This window comes from Cetorhinus maximus, chromosome 2, assembly GCF_964194155.1.
Source record: "Cetorhinus maximus chromosome 2, sCetMax3.hap1.1, whole genome shotgun sequence".
Taxonomy (NCBI): Eukaryota; Metazoa; Chordata; class Chondrichthyes; order Lamniformes; family Cetorhinidae; genus Cetorhinus; species Cetorhinus maximus.
The window spans coordinates 204989981-205006755 of NC_135880.1; the positions used below are offsets into that span (position 1 = coordinate 204989981).

Consider the following 16775-nt stretch of genomic DNA (forward strand, 5'->3'; position numbering starts at 1 on the left):
CCCATCTCGCCCGATGTTCCAACTCAGGCCGGGCAAGAACTGTGCAGGGCAGCGTGCTCCAGAGGCCTTCAGCTGAGTGGTGCTGAGGCCATGCACCCCCCCCTTTTTTTTTTAAACAGCACCAGCTGCCATAAAGCAGGTAAGTTTAAAGGTCCAGCCAGGTTTAAAGATCTTTGACAAGCCAGGGAGAAGATAAGCGGATAAATTAAGCATGTAGGATTTGTTTGGGGGCGCGGGGAGACTATTGATTCAGGTCGGGCCTTGGCAGGGTGGGGGGAGGGGTGCTGGTGGTGTTCAGGGTCTTGGAGGGGGGTGGGGGGGGCTTGTCAGGCCTTGAGGGAGTGGGAGAGGTTGGTCGGATCGGGTCGTGTCGGGCCTTGGCGGGGTTTTGGGGGTGAGAGTCGAGTCTGGCAGGTCGGGATGGGGGGGCAGGCGGAAGAGAGGGGTTGGGGGGAGTGAGCGGTGAGGGTGAGACTTGGGTCCGGCAGGTCTGGCAATGGGGTGGTGGTGAGAGACGGGCTTTGGGTGAGGGGTGGGGTGGGGAGGGTGAGACCCCATGGGGGTGGGGGGGGGGGCTGCAGGGAAAGCGTCCTGTGGGGTGGGGGTAGTCAGAGGGTGGGGTAAGTTCCATGGGGTTCGGGAATGTTGGGGGAGTCCCACGGGGAGGTGGGTGTGGGTCTGTGCAGTAATTACCCAGGTTAGAAGTGGTTTTAATTCTTCTAACTTTTTCTGGGTAACTATTGATGTAACACAGCCATAACCATCCGAAGTTTACGATTTAAATTGCATTTTCGGACAGTTCCCAGTGCAGGGCAATCATCCATGAGAAGTTTGTGCTTCTCAGGCAATTGCCATGCAAACCTTGCCTGGGAACTTCTGGGGCTGGGGCTCCCCAGTGCCGCTTTGGGTTACCCCCAGATACGACACCCTGTCACTCTTAAGTTACGACCTGTTATGTTATGCAGAATTGAACCCATCTATTCACTATCTCCTGATTAACTCATCGCCTACCAGTACACCCATTTTGTGTAGAAGTTCAAATATTAAGTTACAGTACATTAGATCAGAGGATGTCTTGTGTCAAAGTGGGTAGTGTTCCTGCCTCTGAGTCAGTAGCTCCAGGTGCAAGTCCCACCCCAGAACTTGATGGCCAAGGAAGGTCCTATGGCAAATGTTACCCAAACAGGCTAAGTATCAACCTTCAAATCCTTCCAACACATGCCAATGGCAGGCAATAAGAGTGGGAGAATTTCCTGGTCGGAACACTGGAGCCTCTACTATCACGATTCATAGATCCAGACTACAACGCGCACGTAAAAGTGCATGCTCCCATATCAACTCGGACCTCCTGGTCTGATTCTTACGGACTGCCATCTCAATACACCTTGACCTGGCCTACTGTGATCTCAGGAATTATCATGGTAAATTTAGTAAACAATTAGCATTTAACATAGTACTGCTCAAAAGAGTGTTAAAATTATTATTACAACCAGTAGGTCACACTTAATGTGTTTTGCGATCTCCAATTGTTCAAAGAAAAATAGATGCAGGCTGAAATTGTTCACACCTGCTCAGGATAAAGTTCTTTACCCAGAAACAAGGCTTGTTCCTAAGTCTATGCTGATCTTAATCTTGGCAGTGATAGCCTTAGCATTTTGCACTGAGAATGAAATGTACTGAAGTTCCGACTCCTGGGTCAATATCCAGTGACCAGGAAAGGGTATTGACTAAGCACAGGCTCAAGTTTTGGGTGTGATAGCACATGGGTAAAATAATTTACCATCTCTCACTGTTGGGCTCATTGGCATGAAGAGATATGAATGACTGTAATGTTATTGAAAATTATTTTTAAAATGGAATTGTAGTGAGGTCTGTGTCTATGTGTTTGACGGAGTGTGTCTTAATTGGATTAAAGCCAGTTAGTCTGGGTGTTTTGATTTATAGTAGCTTGAGATGTTAATTGGGTAAACAGTAAGGAAGTTAAAAGGTAAATTATACATTTGCATTTGTTGAATAAAGCATTCAAGAGTGGGAGTAAAATCTTGCACCTAGCTGGGAGATGCCAAGCAATGTGTTTATATAACTAATAAAATTAGTGGGATGAAAATGTTTTTGTTAGGAGATGTAACGTTAAAAGTCTACTGATACCATGGAAAATAACATTCAAAGGAAAAGCTAGGTATAAACAGAAAGGAGTTTGTTTGTGTAGGTCAGGGGCATTTAAGATCTAACCAGCCTGTAAGCCTATGAATGTGTCTGCAAAGGAAGCAAATTGCAAGGAACCTCATTTTGAATTTGTAAGGTCAAATGCGCTTTGCCTGGTGTCTATTTAAAGTCTATGGGTTACTGTTGCCTTGGTGGAGATTTACCAGGGAGTGATTAATTTGGGGATTTGTTTAAAAATTATGCTAGTAATTTGTAGATATGTGTATTGTTTAATTTGTTGTTAAATTAATAAATGTTTAATTTAGTTTTATATTAAAAAACCTCTTGAGGTTCGGTGGTCTTATTCCTGAATTCAGAGCTGCATCTCAAACATACCAACTGAATATATGGGTTATGACAGTTGTTCAAGTTTCCCTCTGGGATTTAAACAACTCAGCCTTTACCAACTGCTGTGTCTTAACACTCATACATGAAAAACAGTCACTTAGATTTGCCACATGTCTGTCAAACCCCATGATATTATACTTTAGCAATAAAAGAGGGGAGAAAATTAAATGTTTCTCACCAAAATGTCTAAAGTAGTCATCTAAACCACTCCAAAAATTCTTCTCAATGAATGATTTCACCAAACCCCATGGCTGTTTCCTATACTTCAGTTCTGTTGATATCCTGGGCATAAGAAGTTAAATTAATTGATTAAAGAGTACTTTCACAGTTCAGTTATCTTACAAAACTTTACCTCATTTACACATACAATCTCTAACGCCATGTCAAACATAGAATGAAAATTTACTTACCTGCTAAATTTACCAAAGATCAGTGTGCTTGAATAGGATCTTACCCTCAGTGGGGTAAATGACTACTGCTGGTGCAGCCTTTCTCCTGGGCAATGAGGTGCACAATTTTGGAGGCATGAAATAAGTATTAGAATGAGCCACAAAGTCACCCTGAACACAAAATGACTGAGGTTCATCCAGTTCTAACATGCAAACATTTTTCCCTAACCAACTTAGGGAACAGGGGAGATGGTGGTGTAGTGGTAATGTTGCTGGACATCCAGAGACCCAGGCTACTGTTCTGGGGACATGGGTTCAAATCCCACCTTGGTAGCTGGTGGAATTTAAATTTAATTAATCTGGAATTTAAAGCTTGTCTCAGTAACCGTGGCTATGAAACATCAATTGTGGTAATCTGCCATCCTTACCTGGATGTGATTCCAGACCCACAGCAATGTGGTTGACTCTTAACTGCCCTCTGAAATGACCTTACCAAGGTCAGTTTCAGGGCATTTAGGGATGGGGCAACAAATGCTGGTCTTGCCAGTGTTGCCCACACCCCATGAAAGAATTTTAAAAAAAACTTTGCACTCATCATCAAACAGCAAGGCACAACATTCACCTTGCAGTTGGACAAACAACTGTCACAATGTAAATTGTTCCTCTGTCAGGTTTGTTTTGAAAACCAAATTCAATTTAGGGTAGCTAAGGCGTCACACATTGCTTGTTATTTAACATGTGCTTTAATGCAGGAGTGCAATAACATAGAACCAGTGGTCCACCTATGAGGAGCATGGAGTTTCAGTTACGAGTCTAATCTCAAGTCCTACAGTCACTGGTGAGCAGATAAAATTCATAGTTTATATGTTCAATTGAACAGACAGGGTGTTGTTCCATTGTAAATACATTTTGCTTGTAAAATTTATTCAGAGTAGATGAAGTTCAATCTAGAATAATCTGACACAATGGCTTGCTTTGTTCTGCAAGTCACCATCAAGGTGAAAGAAATTTGTAGTCAGATGATGAACAGACTAAAAATTTATTGGCTAGACACTGTTGATACTCCAAGAAGCAATCACTTGGAACTGCATCCATTCGATAAACCTTTAAATGAATGCTTGGCAACTTTACTTGATGTTTTTTTCCCCTTCTCAAACTTCAAAGGTATTAGGGGCAAAACTCAGAGAGTGTATGTCCAGAGCTTTCTAATGCCATAATAAGGAACATAGGTCCAGGAGTCAACCATTCAGCCCCTCAAGCCTGTTCTGTCATTCTTCAATTAGATCATTATCAAATTAAGAAATACTCCCACACACAAAGGCTGGTAGAAGTTCGAAACTCCCTTCTGCAAATGGCAATTGATGCAAGATCAATTCTTTGGGCATTAAGGGGTTTGGAGAAAAGGCGGGTTTGTGGTGTTAGGTTGCAGATAAGCCATAATTTCACTGAAAGGCAGAACAGGCTCAAGGGCATAAGTAACCTACTCCTGTTCCTACTTCCAAAGGCTGATCAGTATTTTAACTCCATCCACCCGTCTTGGTTCCGTAACCCTTAATCCTCTTGCCTAACAAAAATCTATCAATCTCTTTTTGAATTGCTCAAACATCAACAGCAATTTTGAAGAGAGTGTCCCATATTTCCATTAACCTTTATGTGAAAAAGTAGCAGTACAAGTGGTGGAATGCTCCATTGGGGAGAAGACAAAGAATACCATACAAGGTTAAGTGATATTGCATTTTTAAGCATTATTAAGAATATAAGTAAAGGCTTTGTAATGTTTATTATTTTCTGTATGCAAGGAAGAATACATTCTAGGAAGCTGTGCAATCGTCTGGATTGATTTTGCTATTGGTTATTAGTAATTATTATTAAACCCTTTTGGTAGGTTATGATGCAAGAGTGTTTCTTCTATTGCTTTCCAAAATCTAGGAGACCAACAGAGGGCTCATGATATAGTAAGATAAATAGGGGGGCAAGAGTTACTGCTTGAACCCTGGGCTTGCTACGTTATGAAGGTGTATGAAGGTGCATGTTGGTTCTCAGAGAGAAATGGCTCATCCACGGGGTTGGTCTTTGACACTGAACATGAGATCATGTCAAATCATCAAAACAACAACCTAAAAACATAACACTGCAGTGGTGAAGATCTATTCCAGCTCCATTCAGATTCCACTGATCTAAAATTATCTCCTTCATGTTAATTGATGCTCGAGAAGAAATGCAAAATGATGAAGAACCGCAGACGTTTTTGTGACACTTGCTACAATTAGAAGTCATCACTGGGTGAAAATCAACATGTTTCTGCACGAAAACAACTAAATCAGGAGTAACAGCTTCCATACCTCAGCCTGCTTTTGTTTTTTGCCACCCGTGTAAGGCTGTATCTGTTGATTGTGTAGAAGTAATCATGATATGGAACGTCATGTGTAATCACCTCTGCATCGATCACATAACACTCACTCTCCTGGCTGGCTTTGTACAAAGTCTGTGAATGAAAAAAAACTTCAATGTGCACAAATCGCATTAATTATATTGGAAGAATACTCTGGGGATACACTTAACAAATGATAATTGCTTACTTCAAGAGCAGTCGTCTTCAGTTGATATTAAGCAATATTATTCCAAACTAATGAGTTATTTAGTTTGGTGATGGTTGAAATTACTGGCTGAAGTAGCTGATAACAGCTAGGAAGTTGTTGTCTTACAGTGCTATAAAATGCTAATTTTAACAACTTGTTTGTCAACAGCAGTCTTTTTTAACATTTTGGTTGGATAAAGTAGGCTGCAGTATACCATAACTAACTGTAGTCTTACAAAATTGGTGCTGGCAGTTGTTAGAAGTATAAATACCTGGAGAAACTGCACTGAGATAACAAGATTTGCTTGCTCCAACAACACTGGCACTGGAATCAAAGATTAACTCTGTAAAGTGTTAAAGATGCGAGCAAAGCTGTATTTAATGTTAACTTTGATGGGTAAGTCTCACCTGGGTCTCGGTGACTGTGGCAGTTTTTGGCGCAAGTGGGTTTGAGAGAGCAATAGTGTACAATATTACGCGGGTCTGATTGCCGTTAACTTCTTTCTTCCAAGGATGGCGAACCATGTCTAGAGGGAAAAAAAGATAAGTATTACTGGCCGTTCTTCATTGTTCTAGAGCCTTCATCTGGAATGCAGGATTTGTAGAAGTAGGTTTCATTATAGCTAACATGAGTATTCAGTTTCATCATACACATAGGCCTAAACTTTTAGCTTAGCAGGCGGGCACGATCAGCGGGCCTGGGATTGGCCTGGAAATGGACCGCCGACCACGATTTCACGCACGCTGGCCAATTAACAGCCAGCCAGCGTGAAGCGCTCGCTGCAAAGCTCAGCGCTGTCGGGGTGGGGGCGATGACCGTTAATGCAGGCACGGGTGAACACTAAGAGAAAGCTCCCTGAAGGCAGAGAGCTGCCTCAGGGAGCTGCAGACCCAAAAATATTCCAATGACATTTTAGAAAGCAGAAAAAAATGTCTGAGGATCACAGTCAGGCACCTGAAAATATACATGATAAAATTGCTGCCCACAGATTTTTATTTTTATTTTATTTCAAAATGGAAACCTCATCCTGCCCTTGGATGAGGTTTCATGAAAAATGTAAAGGCCAAGTAACTGATTCACCCAACCACCAACTGTAAGATTGAATGGACAACATAAAATAGCAGACAAATGCGGTGTTAATGGGCTTAACTGCCATCTTAATTGTCGGTGGGGGCACTTCCGACTTTTGTACACGCCCGCCAAGCTAAATATTGCGCAAGTGTGCGATGACATCGGGACACTCGTCCGACGTCATCTCGTGCGATTTCATGCCCAATTGGGTTGGGTGCGTGCCTACCCGATCAACGCAAAATTCAGTCCATAGAAATTGAGTGTGTTTTTTAAACATCTCTGTCAATGAGATTATGGAAGTTGGTTGAAGGTAAAAAAAAACTGTTATAGCAGTGTTTGATTAAGCAAAACAATTTTTTCTCTATTGAAATGTTTGTGAATGCATTATCAATCATGTTAAATATCATATAATCTATTTGCAATTCCTGTCCACAAATTCTTACAACTTGTCACACTTGCGTCAATTTTTCACTTTATAAATTCCAGCCTTGATACTTACATTGGAAACTTCCTACATAAATTTATCACACTGAGGGGCACTGTATTGCTTCAGTTTTGTCTCCAGCTCCTCAGCTTATATTGCATAAAGGGCCTCATGTTCCAACTAGCTCTACTTTTATGCTTCACAAAATGCCATAAATTTTGCATACACAATTTCAAAAGGAAATTGGATGGGTGGCCACTTGAAGGAAATACACTTGCAGGCTACAGCGATAGAGCAGGGAACTGGACTGACTGGATTGTCTGATAGAGAGCCAGCATGGACTCGATGGGCTAAATGGCCTCTATGTGTCAGGAGGCTATGCCACTTTATTTTTTGAAAAGAGATTTTTCAACTTTCAACTGACTGGAAATTTTGCAATTTAAACTGAGTCAGAGCCAACTGCTTAGAAATGCAAGGCCACATTCCAAGGTGAAGGTGAGAAACAAAGAAATCACTCTCAGAAGAGTGTGAAGAGAGAGACATTTCCTATAATCCAGTCACCATTGAAACTTGGTACTGTCTAGGGAAGAGATATTAAAAATTAAATGTACTTAATATTGAAACAATGGTTGCCACAGACAGACACACCCAAAACCTCTTGGAAATACACAATGGGTGAAGTATTTTATGGCAAGGCTGCCCAACCACTTGAGAGCGATTGCAAGTGACACAGGTGGTGTCATGAAAGTCTTCAGCAAAGGAAACAGAATTAAGGCTGCTCTCTCTCCCTCCCTCCCTCACTTTTGGAATAAGTGTGTCACCCAACTGGAGAAGCCAACTCGACCAGAAACCTACCAGCGAACCAAGATCTTGTAATAATTACAACATCTTCCACAGCTGATCACATCCAAGAAACCAGCTAATCTAAATCAGCCACAGCATTTAAAATCTTCGTCTCAAGGACAATCAAAAGACACTTAACCAAATGTTCTTTTACCTTCTTTTTATTGGACTCTAACTCCCCTTATTTTTGATACCTTTGTGTGTGTGTGCGTGCATGCTCAAATGACTGCATGAGGACCAAATGCTTGATGTCACGTTATGATTATTTTTCTCTGGTTTAGTGGGTAATAAGTTTGTTCTCTTTTTGACTCAAGAAAACCTGGTTTGATTGGCTTCTTATTGCTCACAGCTTAAGTAGTTAAATAAATTTTGATTTGGAAAAGGCATATCTTCATGAGGAAGAAACTTAAAACTTTGCTGTGGCCAACCAAGGGGGTTGAATAGAGGGGAGCCATTTCACCCCTTCTCACCTGGTCACAGAGTTGAGGCGAGAGTGACTGCCCTTGACATCGAGGCCGCACTTAACCGAGTGTGGCACCAAGCAAAACTGGAGTCAATGGGAATTAGGGGCAAAGCTCTCAGCTGGTTGGAGTCATACCTGGCACAAAGGAAGATGGTTGTGGCTGTTGGGAGGTCAGTCATCTCAGCTCTATGACATCACTGCAGGAGTTCCACAGGATCGTGTCCTCGGCCCAACCGTCTTCATCTGCTTCGTCAATGAACTTCCCTCCATCATAAGGACAGGAGTGGGGATATTCGCTGATGATTGCACAATGTTCAGCACCATTCGCGGCTCCTCAGATATTGAAGCAGTCCATGTGCAAATGCATCAGGACGTGGACAATATCCAGGATTGGGCTGACAAGTGGCAAGTAACATTCATGCCACACAAGGGCCAGGCAATGACCATCTCCAATAAGAGAGAATCTAACCATCGCCTCTTGACATTCAATGATATTTCTATCACTGAATCCCCCGCTATCAACATCCTGAGGGCTATCATTGACCAGAAACTGAACTGGACTAGCAATATAAATACTGTGACTACAAGACGAGGTCAGAGGTTAAGAATTCTGCGATTGGTAACACACCTCCTGACTCCCCAAAGCCTGTCCACCATCCACTAGACACAAGCCAGGAGTGCGATGGAATACTCCCCACTTGCCTGGATGAGTGCAGCTCCCACAACACTCAAGAAGCTTAACACCATCCAGGACAAAGCAGCCCACTCAATTGGTACCACATCCACTAACATTCACTTCTTCCACCACAAACGCACAGTAGCGGCAGTGTGTACCATCTACAAGATGCACTTCAGGAATTAACCGAGGCTCCTTGGAAAGCACCTTCCAAACCCACAACCACTACCATCTAGTAGGACAAAGGCAGCAGATAGATGGGAACACCACCACCTGGAAGTTCCTCTCCAAGTCAGTCATCATCCTGACTTGGAAACATATCGCCATTCCTTCACTGTCACTGGGTCAAAATACTGGAACTCCTTTCCCAACAGCACTGTGGGTGTACCTACACCACATAGACTGCAGCAGTTCAAGGTGGCAGCTCACCACCACTTTCTCACGGGCAACTAGGGATGGGCAATAAATGCTGGCCCAGCTATCAAAGCCCACATCCGATGAATGAATAAAAGAAAAAGTATATGCTATAATAACTCTATGATATAACTATAAATTATCTAAAATAGAAGTACCATATAGAAATAAGAATGGAATGGATGATTATAAAGTAGGAACTGAAGTAAGCTTGCAAGCTGTGGTCCATTGTTACCTGCCCTCTCAACCTACTTCACCTGAAAAGTGCCCTTGGTTTGAATCACCTTGTACAATGTCAAGGACAACTGACTAGTTTGTGTAAAAAAGTGTATCACAATTCAAATTAAAATAAATATTTAAATCTTTGGGAAAAGAACTGTGTGCTATTTTTGTCACATCTAAACTGATACGACAATACGTTTTGATACAGTCATTGTCTCATCTGCTTGTAAACTACAGAAGGTTTAATATATTTTTGTGGTGTTCATGCCCTTTAAGAACTCTGTGCATAGATATGTTCCAGTAATGACTGATCATGTATTGCGAGGGGAATTGAATATAAAAGTAAGGAGGTTATGCTCCAGTTGTACAGGGCACTGGTGAGACCACATCTGGAGTACGGTGTACAGTATTGGGCTCCTTATTTAAGGAAGGATATAAATGTGTCAGAAACAGTTCAGAGAAGGTTTACCAGACTAATACCAGGAATGGGCAGGTTGTCTTACGAGGAAAGGTTGGACAGGTTAGGCTCCACTGGAGTTTAGAAGCAGAGGCGACCAGATTGAAACCTTTGAGGCCCTGAGGGAGCTTGACAGGATGGATGTGGTGAGGGGGTTTCCTCCTGTGGGAAAATCTAAAACTAGGGCCACTGTTTAAAAATAAGGGTCATTCATTTAGGACAAAGATGAGGAGAATTTTTTTCTCTCAGCGGGTTTTGAGTCTTTGGAACTCTTTTTCTCAAAAGGCAGAAGAAGAAGAGACTTTAAATATTTTTAAGGCAGAGCTAGATAAATTCTTGGTAAGCAAGGAAGTGAAATGTTATCAGGGGTAGGTGGGAATGTGGAGTTGAGGTTACAATCAGATCAGCCATGATCTTGTTGAATGGCAGAGCAGATTTGAGGGGCCGAGTAGCCTACTCCTGCTCCCAATTCGTACATTCATATGTTCGTATTTGTGCCATCACTAAAACCGCCTATTTCTACCTCCCAAATTCACGCCCATCTCAGCTCATCTGCTGCTGAAACCCTCATCCATGCCTTGTTGCCTCTAGATTCAATTATTCCAATGCATTCCTGGCTGGTCTCCCACATTCTACCCTCTGTAAACTTGAGGTCATCAAAAAGTCTGCCGCCTATGTCTTCACTTACAGCAAGTCCCACTCCCTTTTCAAGCTTGAGCTCACTGACTTACATTGGTGCCCAGTCAAGCAATGTCTTGAGTTTAAAATTCTCATCCTTGTTTTCAAATCCCTTCGTGGCCTTGCTCCTCTCTAGCTCTGCAATCGCCTTCAGCCCCACAACCCTCTGAGATACCTGTGCTCCTCTTGCGCATTTCCAACTATAACTGATCCACCTCTGGTGGCTGTGCCTTCAGTTGCCTCGGCTCTAAGCTCTAGAATTTTTCCTTACACCTCTCTGCCTCTTTACTTTGCTTTCCCTCCTTTAAGACGCTCTTTAAATCCTACCTGTTCAACCAAGCTATTGGTCATCTGACCTAATATCTCCTTCTGTAGAGTGGTGTCATACTTTGTTTATAATATTCCTCTGAACTGCCTTGGGACATTTCATTAATTAACAGTGCTATATAAATATAAGTTGTTGTTACTGGTTTGGGATGGTAACTTACTTTGGGACAGTAATTTGAATCTTTTCACCTTTAATTATATTTAGAATTTAAATAGTTTCAGCGTATACATTTCATCTTCATTCTGAATAGTAAAACTTAGGGCTTGAGTAAAATAAAACAGTTTTTCAGTTCTTCTGAGACAGAAGAACACCATTGTCCTGGAAACACTGAGCTCTCCACAGCTTTATTTACACAAGGTGTTATGAATTTACCAGTGAACCTTCGCTGCTCAAAGAAATCTCGTAGAAACTGGGAGTCAGTGAAGAGTAGATCATACAGCTTGTCCACATTGACATGAAAAACCTCATTAATGTATTGCCGGCCATTAAGATCTTCATAGAATGCTTGCACTTCTCCTGGTGCGAGGCAGGAAGAGATGTGAAAATAAAATTAGACATAAATTCATCCAACACTACAAAAACAAAGCCACTACACAACTGGCGGAAGATTATAGTACCAGCTTTGTAAGATGATGCAGATCATCATCTAATTTCCCTTCATTTAGTTTTGTATCCTGATTTACAGCCACCCATGCATAGTTATAATAGCTCACCAACTAAATAGTCAAACTGTGGACCTGCTTCAGAGAGCTTCAGACAGTATGGTCTCCTGTTCTTATAATTCAATCTAATCCCTTCCAGATGCATGCTTGCTTGCAATATTTCTTGCAGGGTCCTTCATCAATCAAGTTAACAAAAACTGCTCCTCATAGTTACTTAAGAAATGATTGGGTTATTTTCCAAATAGAAGCAATAATAAAGGTGACATACATGGGATGGGAGAATTCCAAATATATAACATTGGTATACACTCATGATTATCTTCTTTGAGAGAGAGATGAGTAAGTGACCACACTTCATTACTAGCAGTTGATAGTAGCTATCAGTAAACACCTGTGCTTTATCAGCTATTATTACAGGAGATACCTTCCTCTCTGTGTTGCATCTAATCCTGTAGCCCAAGTAAAAGAACAGTCTGTTTTAAATTTCATGCTGTCTAATAACCACCATTCTAGCTTATCACTTTTGCTCTATGAACATTTGTGAAAGTCTACTCCAACATGATAATTTGGAGTAACATTTTTTTTAAACACTGACATCTTGCTCCAGTTGCTTGCCAGTTAATGATCCACATCATGTGTCAACTTTGGGGCTGAATTTAAATCAAGTAGAATGGGCCATGCGCTACAAAACCAGATTTAAAATAAAAAGAATATTGCACTGGTGATATTGCATCCCAATTTCTTTACACTTATACCTCTATACCTGCATCTCACATAGGACTGTGGGAAATTTTAGAACTGAAAGCAGCATTACAAATGCAATAACTTAATCTAGTAACAGCTTTTGTTACATGCAGAAAAAAGTCCATTTTATTTGGAAAAAATTAAAGGAAATTTCAACCCCATTTAAAATTGGAAAATGTGTAGTCTCCTCACCAAAGCAATCCTTTACTTTGCTTATTATTTCATACTTGTAAAATCATTGCATGTTTCTACAAGGCTCGTGGTGTAACTTTCTTTAAAAAAGAAAAGCCGCCTCGATAAAAACATACTTTGCTTTGCCAAAAAAGAGAATCCATTGGGACAGACTATGCTCAATAAGGCTTGGGTTCAAAACACTTGAAGGGAAAGAAATTGCTAAGCAGTTAATTAGTAGGCAATGTGGGAGGATGCGGAAGTGGAAGTAAAAATGTTGTCTGTGGAAACTTGTTGTAAGTGAATAATTCTAGATTATGATTATGCTACGTATGCTTAACTCAAGGAATGAAGGGATTAAGTAATCATGGCAAGGAAAGTCCTGCCAAATTTTACAAAATGCTGTACAGTGATTCCATAAGCTACAGAATTCTGAGGCTTCTGTTTTGAGCATGATGAACAAGATACAAGACTAACCTAATTTGGGAAAGCAATTTTATAATGGCAGCCTATGAGACAGCACGAATTTTCCAATATCTTGAGAAAGGTTTGCGTTTATAACTAACTATATGATATATACTATACTATATGATCATTTATTTTCAATTGGGTTGAATTCCCTTTACGGGTAAGGAACCGGTGTTCTTTTTTATTATTCACAAGACACAAAAAGATTTATTAAGTACTCTTAAAAATCTAGAAAAAGTGTATCTTTAAACTCAATGGTTCCATACCTGTTTTCAGTTTTTTAAAATCAGCTGTAGTTAGTCCCACTGAAATGAATGCAGACAGGAAAAATGAAAGTGAAAATAGGACAAAATTTTCTAATGTGTGCTGTGCTTAGACTAGTTATCATTACAGCTGTCAAACGTATTTTGCGAAAATAATTGATTCCATTTTTAAAGAATGGTCGAGCAAGTATTAAAATTCTGTTTGTGTATACGTTTGAGGCAATCAAAATGTACTGAAAATAAACTAAGCTGCTTCTAAATATATAGAAAATTAAAAGAAATAAAATCACATTTTTGAAAATGCACATTATGCTATATTTGACATGCAGACTCTATTTTTTTTTAAGAAGAAACCTGGCTGCTCTTTCCTCTCCCTAGCTGAGATGGCTTGACCCTCATGCAGTTTTAAAAGCAGATCAAGCTAGATAAAAATTATGTAAAACATGCCTTGGCTAATTTAAAATAATCCCCACAAAGTTCACAGTTTCAGCATGATGGTCGATCAATATCACATGATCAATATCGCCTGATCAATTTCATAGGCGTGGTAATTTCTAACAAATAACATCTCTGTCTAATCATGGTTTGTTGATGTTCCCTTCCCACCCCCTCAATCCAATCTAGGTTTCAGACCTGAAGTGGCAGACAACCTCCGAAGACATGTTAAAAGTGACAGCAGGTACAGTTGGTTAATGACTTACCCTCGTCATGCGTTTCAGAGGAGTCGCTAAGCTCTGTTGGAATGTCCTCATTATCGTTGAAGTCCAGGGAAGGAGAGTTTACAGGCAAAATGATTTCATTCTTGTCAATGGCCTGAAGGGCTTCAATTTCACCTTCTAGGTGACGGTCATCCTCCTCTAGTGGAATGCCATCAAACTATGACAGTAGAAATAAGAGAAATTCAGCTTGCAATGTGAGTTTTGAAGATGTCTTTGAAATCCAACATATCATTGCCCCGTTTATATTATGATTATGATTCCATTTTCCCCGCATTGTTACAATTGAAGTATTTGTAACGTTATCCTGGTTTTAAATCCCTTGAAATTCAGGTTTGTTAATTCTTCCACTCTTGATGCTCACCTGAAATTGATCAATCATTTGAAAAAAACTGTAAAAATTAAACCTATTTCTTACATCAGCCAATATCTTCCTTGCAGCAAGAATCTCGTCGCATTAAATTGAGCTTTCTTTATATTTTATGCCTATTTCAGTGACTTGAGCCTAGAAATTGGATCCAAAGCAAAGCACAATCTGTATAAAAAGCCACTGCACACGCCTAATGAGGCTGGCGGCAGGATCATGAAAAATTGGCCCAATGGCCTCATTAATAAAGGAACATCAAAGGTCTAAGTTGTATCTGGGGGAAGTGGGAAAGCTATTGGTGGGGAGCGGTAGGGTGGGGTAGTGAGCAGTGGCCCACAGTCTAAGGTACATTAAGTATTTTTTTTAAACTTATCTTTTTGGCATCAGCCTTCAGTGATCTCTTTATGGGCTGCAGGTGCACGTGGGCCAAATAATCCTGTTTGGGTCAAGTTCAACCTTGTTCCAGAAATGCATCTAAACATGCTTTCTTCCAGTAGAAACAGTTATATGGCAATTAGGAACAAGAACCCTAGCTATTTTTTTACCTTCCTATAATCTAGCTCTTTGAGGCTAACTATAACACTGCTTCTGTTGCTTCAGGTAAAATCAGCTAACTCAACGCAAGCAGGAGTCAAACTGGGACCTTTCTGATATACAAGGCTTAGAAACTTCATTTCTGAGCCATTGGGTTGTCAAACGGCCATTTTTATATTCTGCCTTGCCCTTATTTAATTGTTTTCAGGTCATTCACCAACAGGAAATCACCTATTGCTATTTGACTCTTCGACTGCTAGGTAGTGGTTCAGAGCAGTCCGGTGACTCTCCACATTGTCGCTTACAGAGACGGTGGCCTCCACATTGCTTACCACAGCAGTGCAGTCAATACCAAAAATTTAATGGAGTGGAACCATACTACTATCTGACTGCTCTATAACACTGTTTGTTGGAAGGTCAAACAACCTATAGGGAGTTAACATTATTTACATTATAGCTGTTGCTTATAGATCAAGGGCATTATTCAACACAGATCTTTCAGGGCTAAACTGCAAAATTAGAAGTTCTACTGAGATTATGATGATTTACGTATAAATTGGGAGGTCTTGTGGTGTGCTAGGTGGTAGCATCCCTGCCTCTAAGCCAGAAGTTCTGGGTCCACCCCAGCACTTGATGGCCAAAGAAGGTGCGCGCATAATGTGGGCAAACAGGTTGCACATCAACCAGCAAATCCTTCCAACATATGCCAATAGCAGGCAGTAAGAGTGAGAGAGATTCCTGGTCAGCCATGTGATGAAAGAACGACGGAGCCTCCACCATCGCTATCCATGGCTCCAGATTACGATGCGCTTGTAAAAGTGAATTTTGTCACAGCAACTTGGACTCCGAGTGAACTGTAACACACCGCCATCACGTATAAATTCGAAACAATCCCATGCAAATGAAGTATAGCAAACTTCTCAGCTTTGATTCAACGCAGATCCAGCTGTGTCTGATTCTCAGATTGATTCTGAGTTCTGTGCAAAATATAGGCTCTGTATCCAAATCCTTACAGCTAATAAATAACTGCCATTGCCACTGAACAGGAGCAGATATTAAACTGCTGCTATTTAGAATAAGGCCTGATTTCGAGGGAACGGAAAAGGTCTCCACCTTAGTCAAAATGACGCTGATGCCTTGATTCCGGAAGTCCCGCCCCCAAACCCAGCACCCACCATTTTTGCCAGGGTGTGAAAGTAAAAGGGTTGTAGCTTGCACATGCTTGGTTCATGGAGGCAGCTGCACATGGAAAAGTGCACCTGCTTTCAGTCAGATTCAATTTTCATCGCCCAGGTTTCTGAAATATGATTTGTGGGCTTTACACTTTTCGGGAGAAGGTCTAAACTTACTGGAGTTCTTTGGAGATTAGGGTACCCTTTTGAGAGGTAAGGGACCCTTTTGGAAACCTTTGGGAGAGGTCAAGTGCCCTTTGGGTATGTAAAAAGTAGACATGAATGCGTAACAAAAGTGGATAAACTCATTGGAACTGTCAAGGCTTTTAAATCCCCTGCCCTTTAAAAAGGTACAGCTTCAAAACAAAAATCAGGGCACTATTTCACTATGTTTGCTAAATTTCCCTATTTCTCCTCACCATAGGTATTAACTCCTGCTGGAGTACAGCTCCAAAAGCGCCTCCTGGTACCTCAGCCTAGTTGTAATTATGGCCATTGACCATTGACAGACTATTTGAGACATCACAGCTGAATCTGTTCCCGACCTTACCAGACATCCCAGTGTGCATTTTCCAGCAAGA

The 16775-nt window shown here is 41.0% G+C and overlaps 1 protein-coding gene across 5 annotated transcripts in view; it reads right to left on the minus strand.

The window, feature by feature from the left end:
• The window catches only part of gramd1ba (GRAM domain containing 1Ba), a 500575-nt gene that overhangs the window by 15962 nt on the left and 467838 nt on the right, over positions 1-16775 (minus strand). For all 5 annotated transcript variants that reach the window (XM_078531845.1, XM_078531813.1, XM_078531836.1 and 2 more), the window contains 6 exons: positions 14107-14281; positions 13409-13447; positions 11470-11613; positions 5929-6047; positions 5285-5427; positions 2732-2835 (listed from right to left, as the gene is read on the minus strand). In XM_078531845.1, the coding sequence (XP_078387971.1) occupies positions 2732-2835; positions 5285-5427; positions 5929-6047; positions 11470-11613; positions 13409-13447; positions 14107-14281 (724 nt within the window). The remainder of the gene's footprint in view (positions 1-2731; positions 2836-5284; positions 5428-5928; positions 6048-11469; positions 11614-13408; positions 13448-14106; positions 14282-16775) is intronic.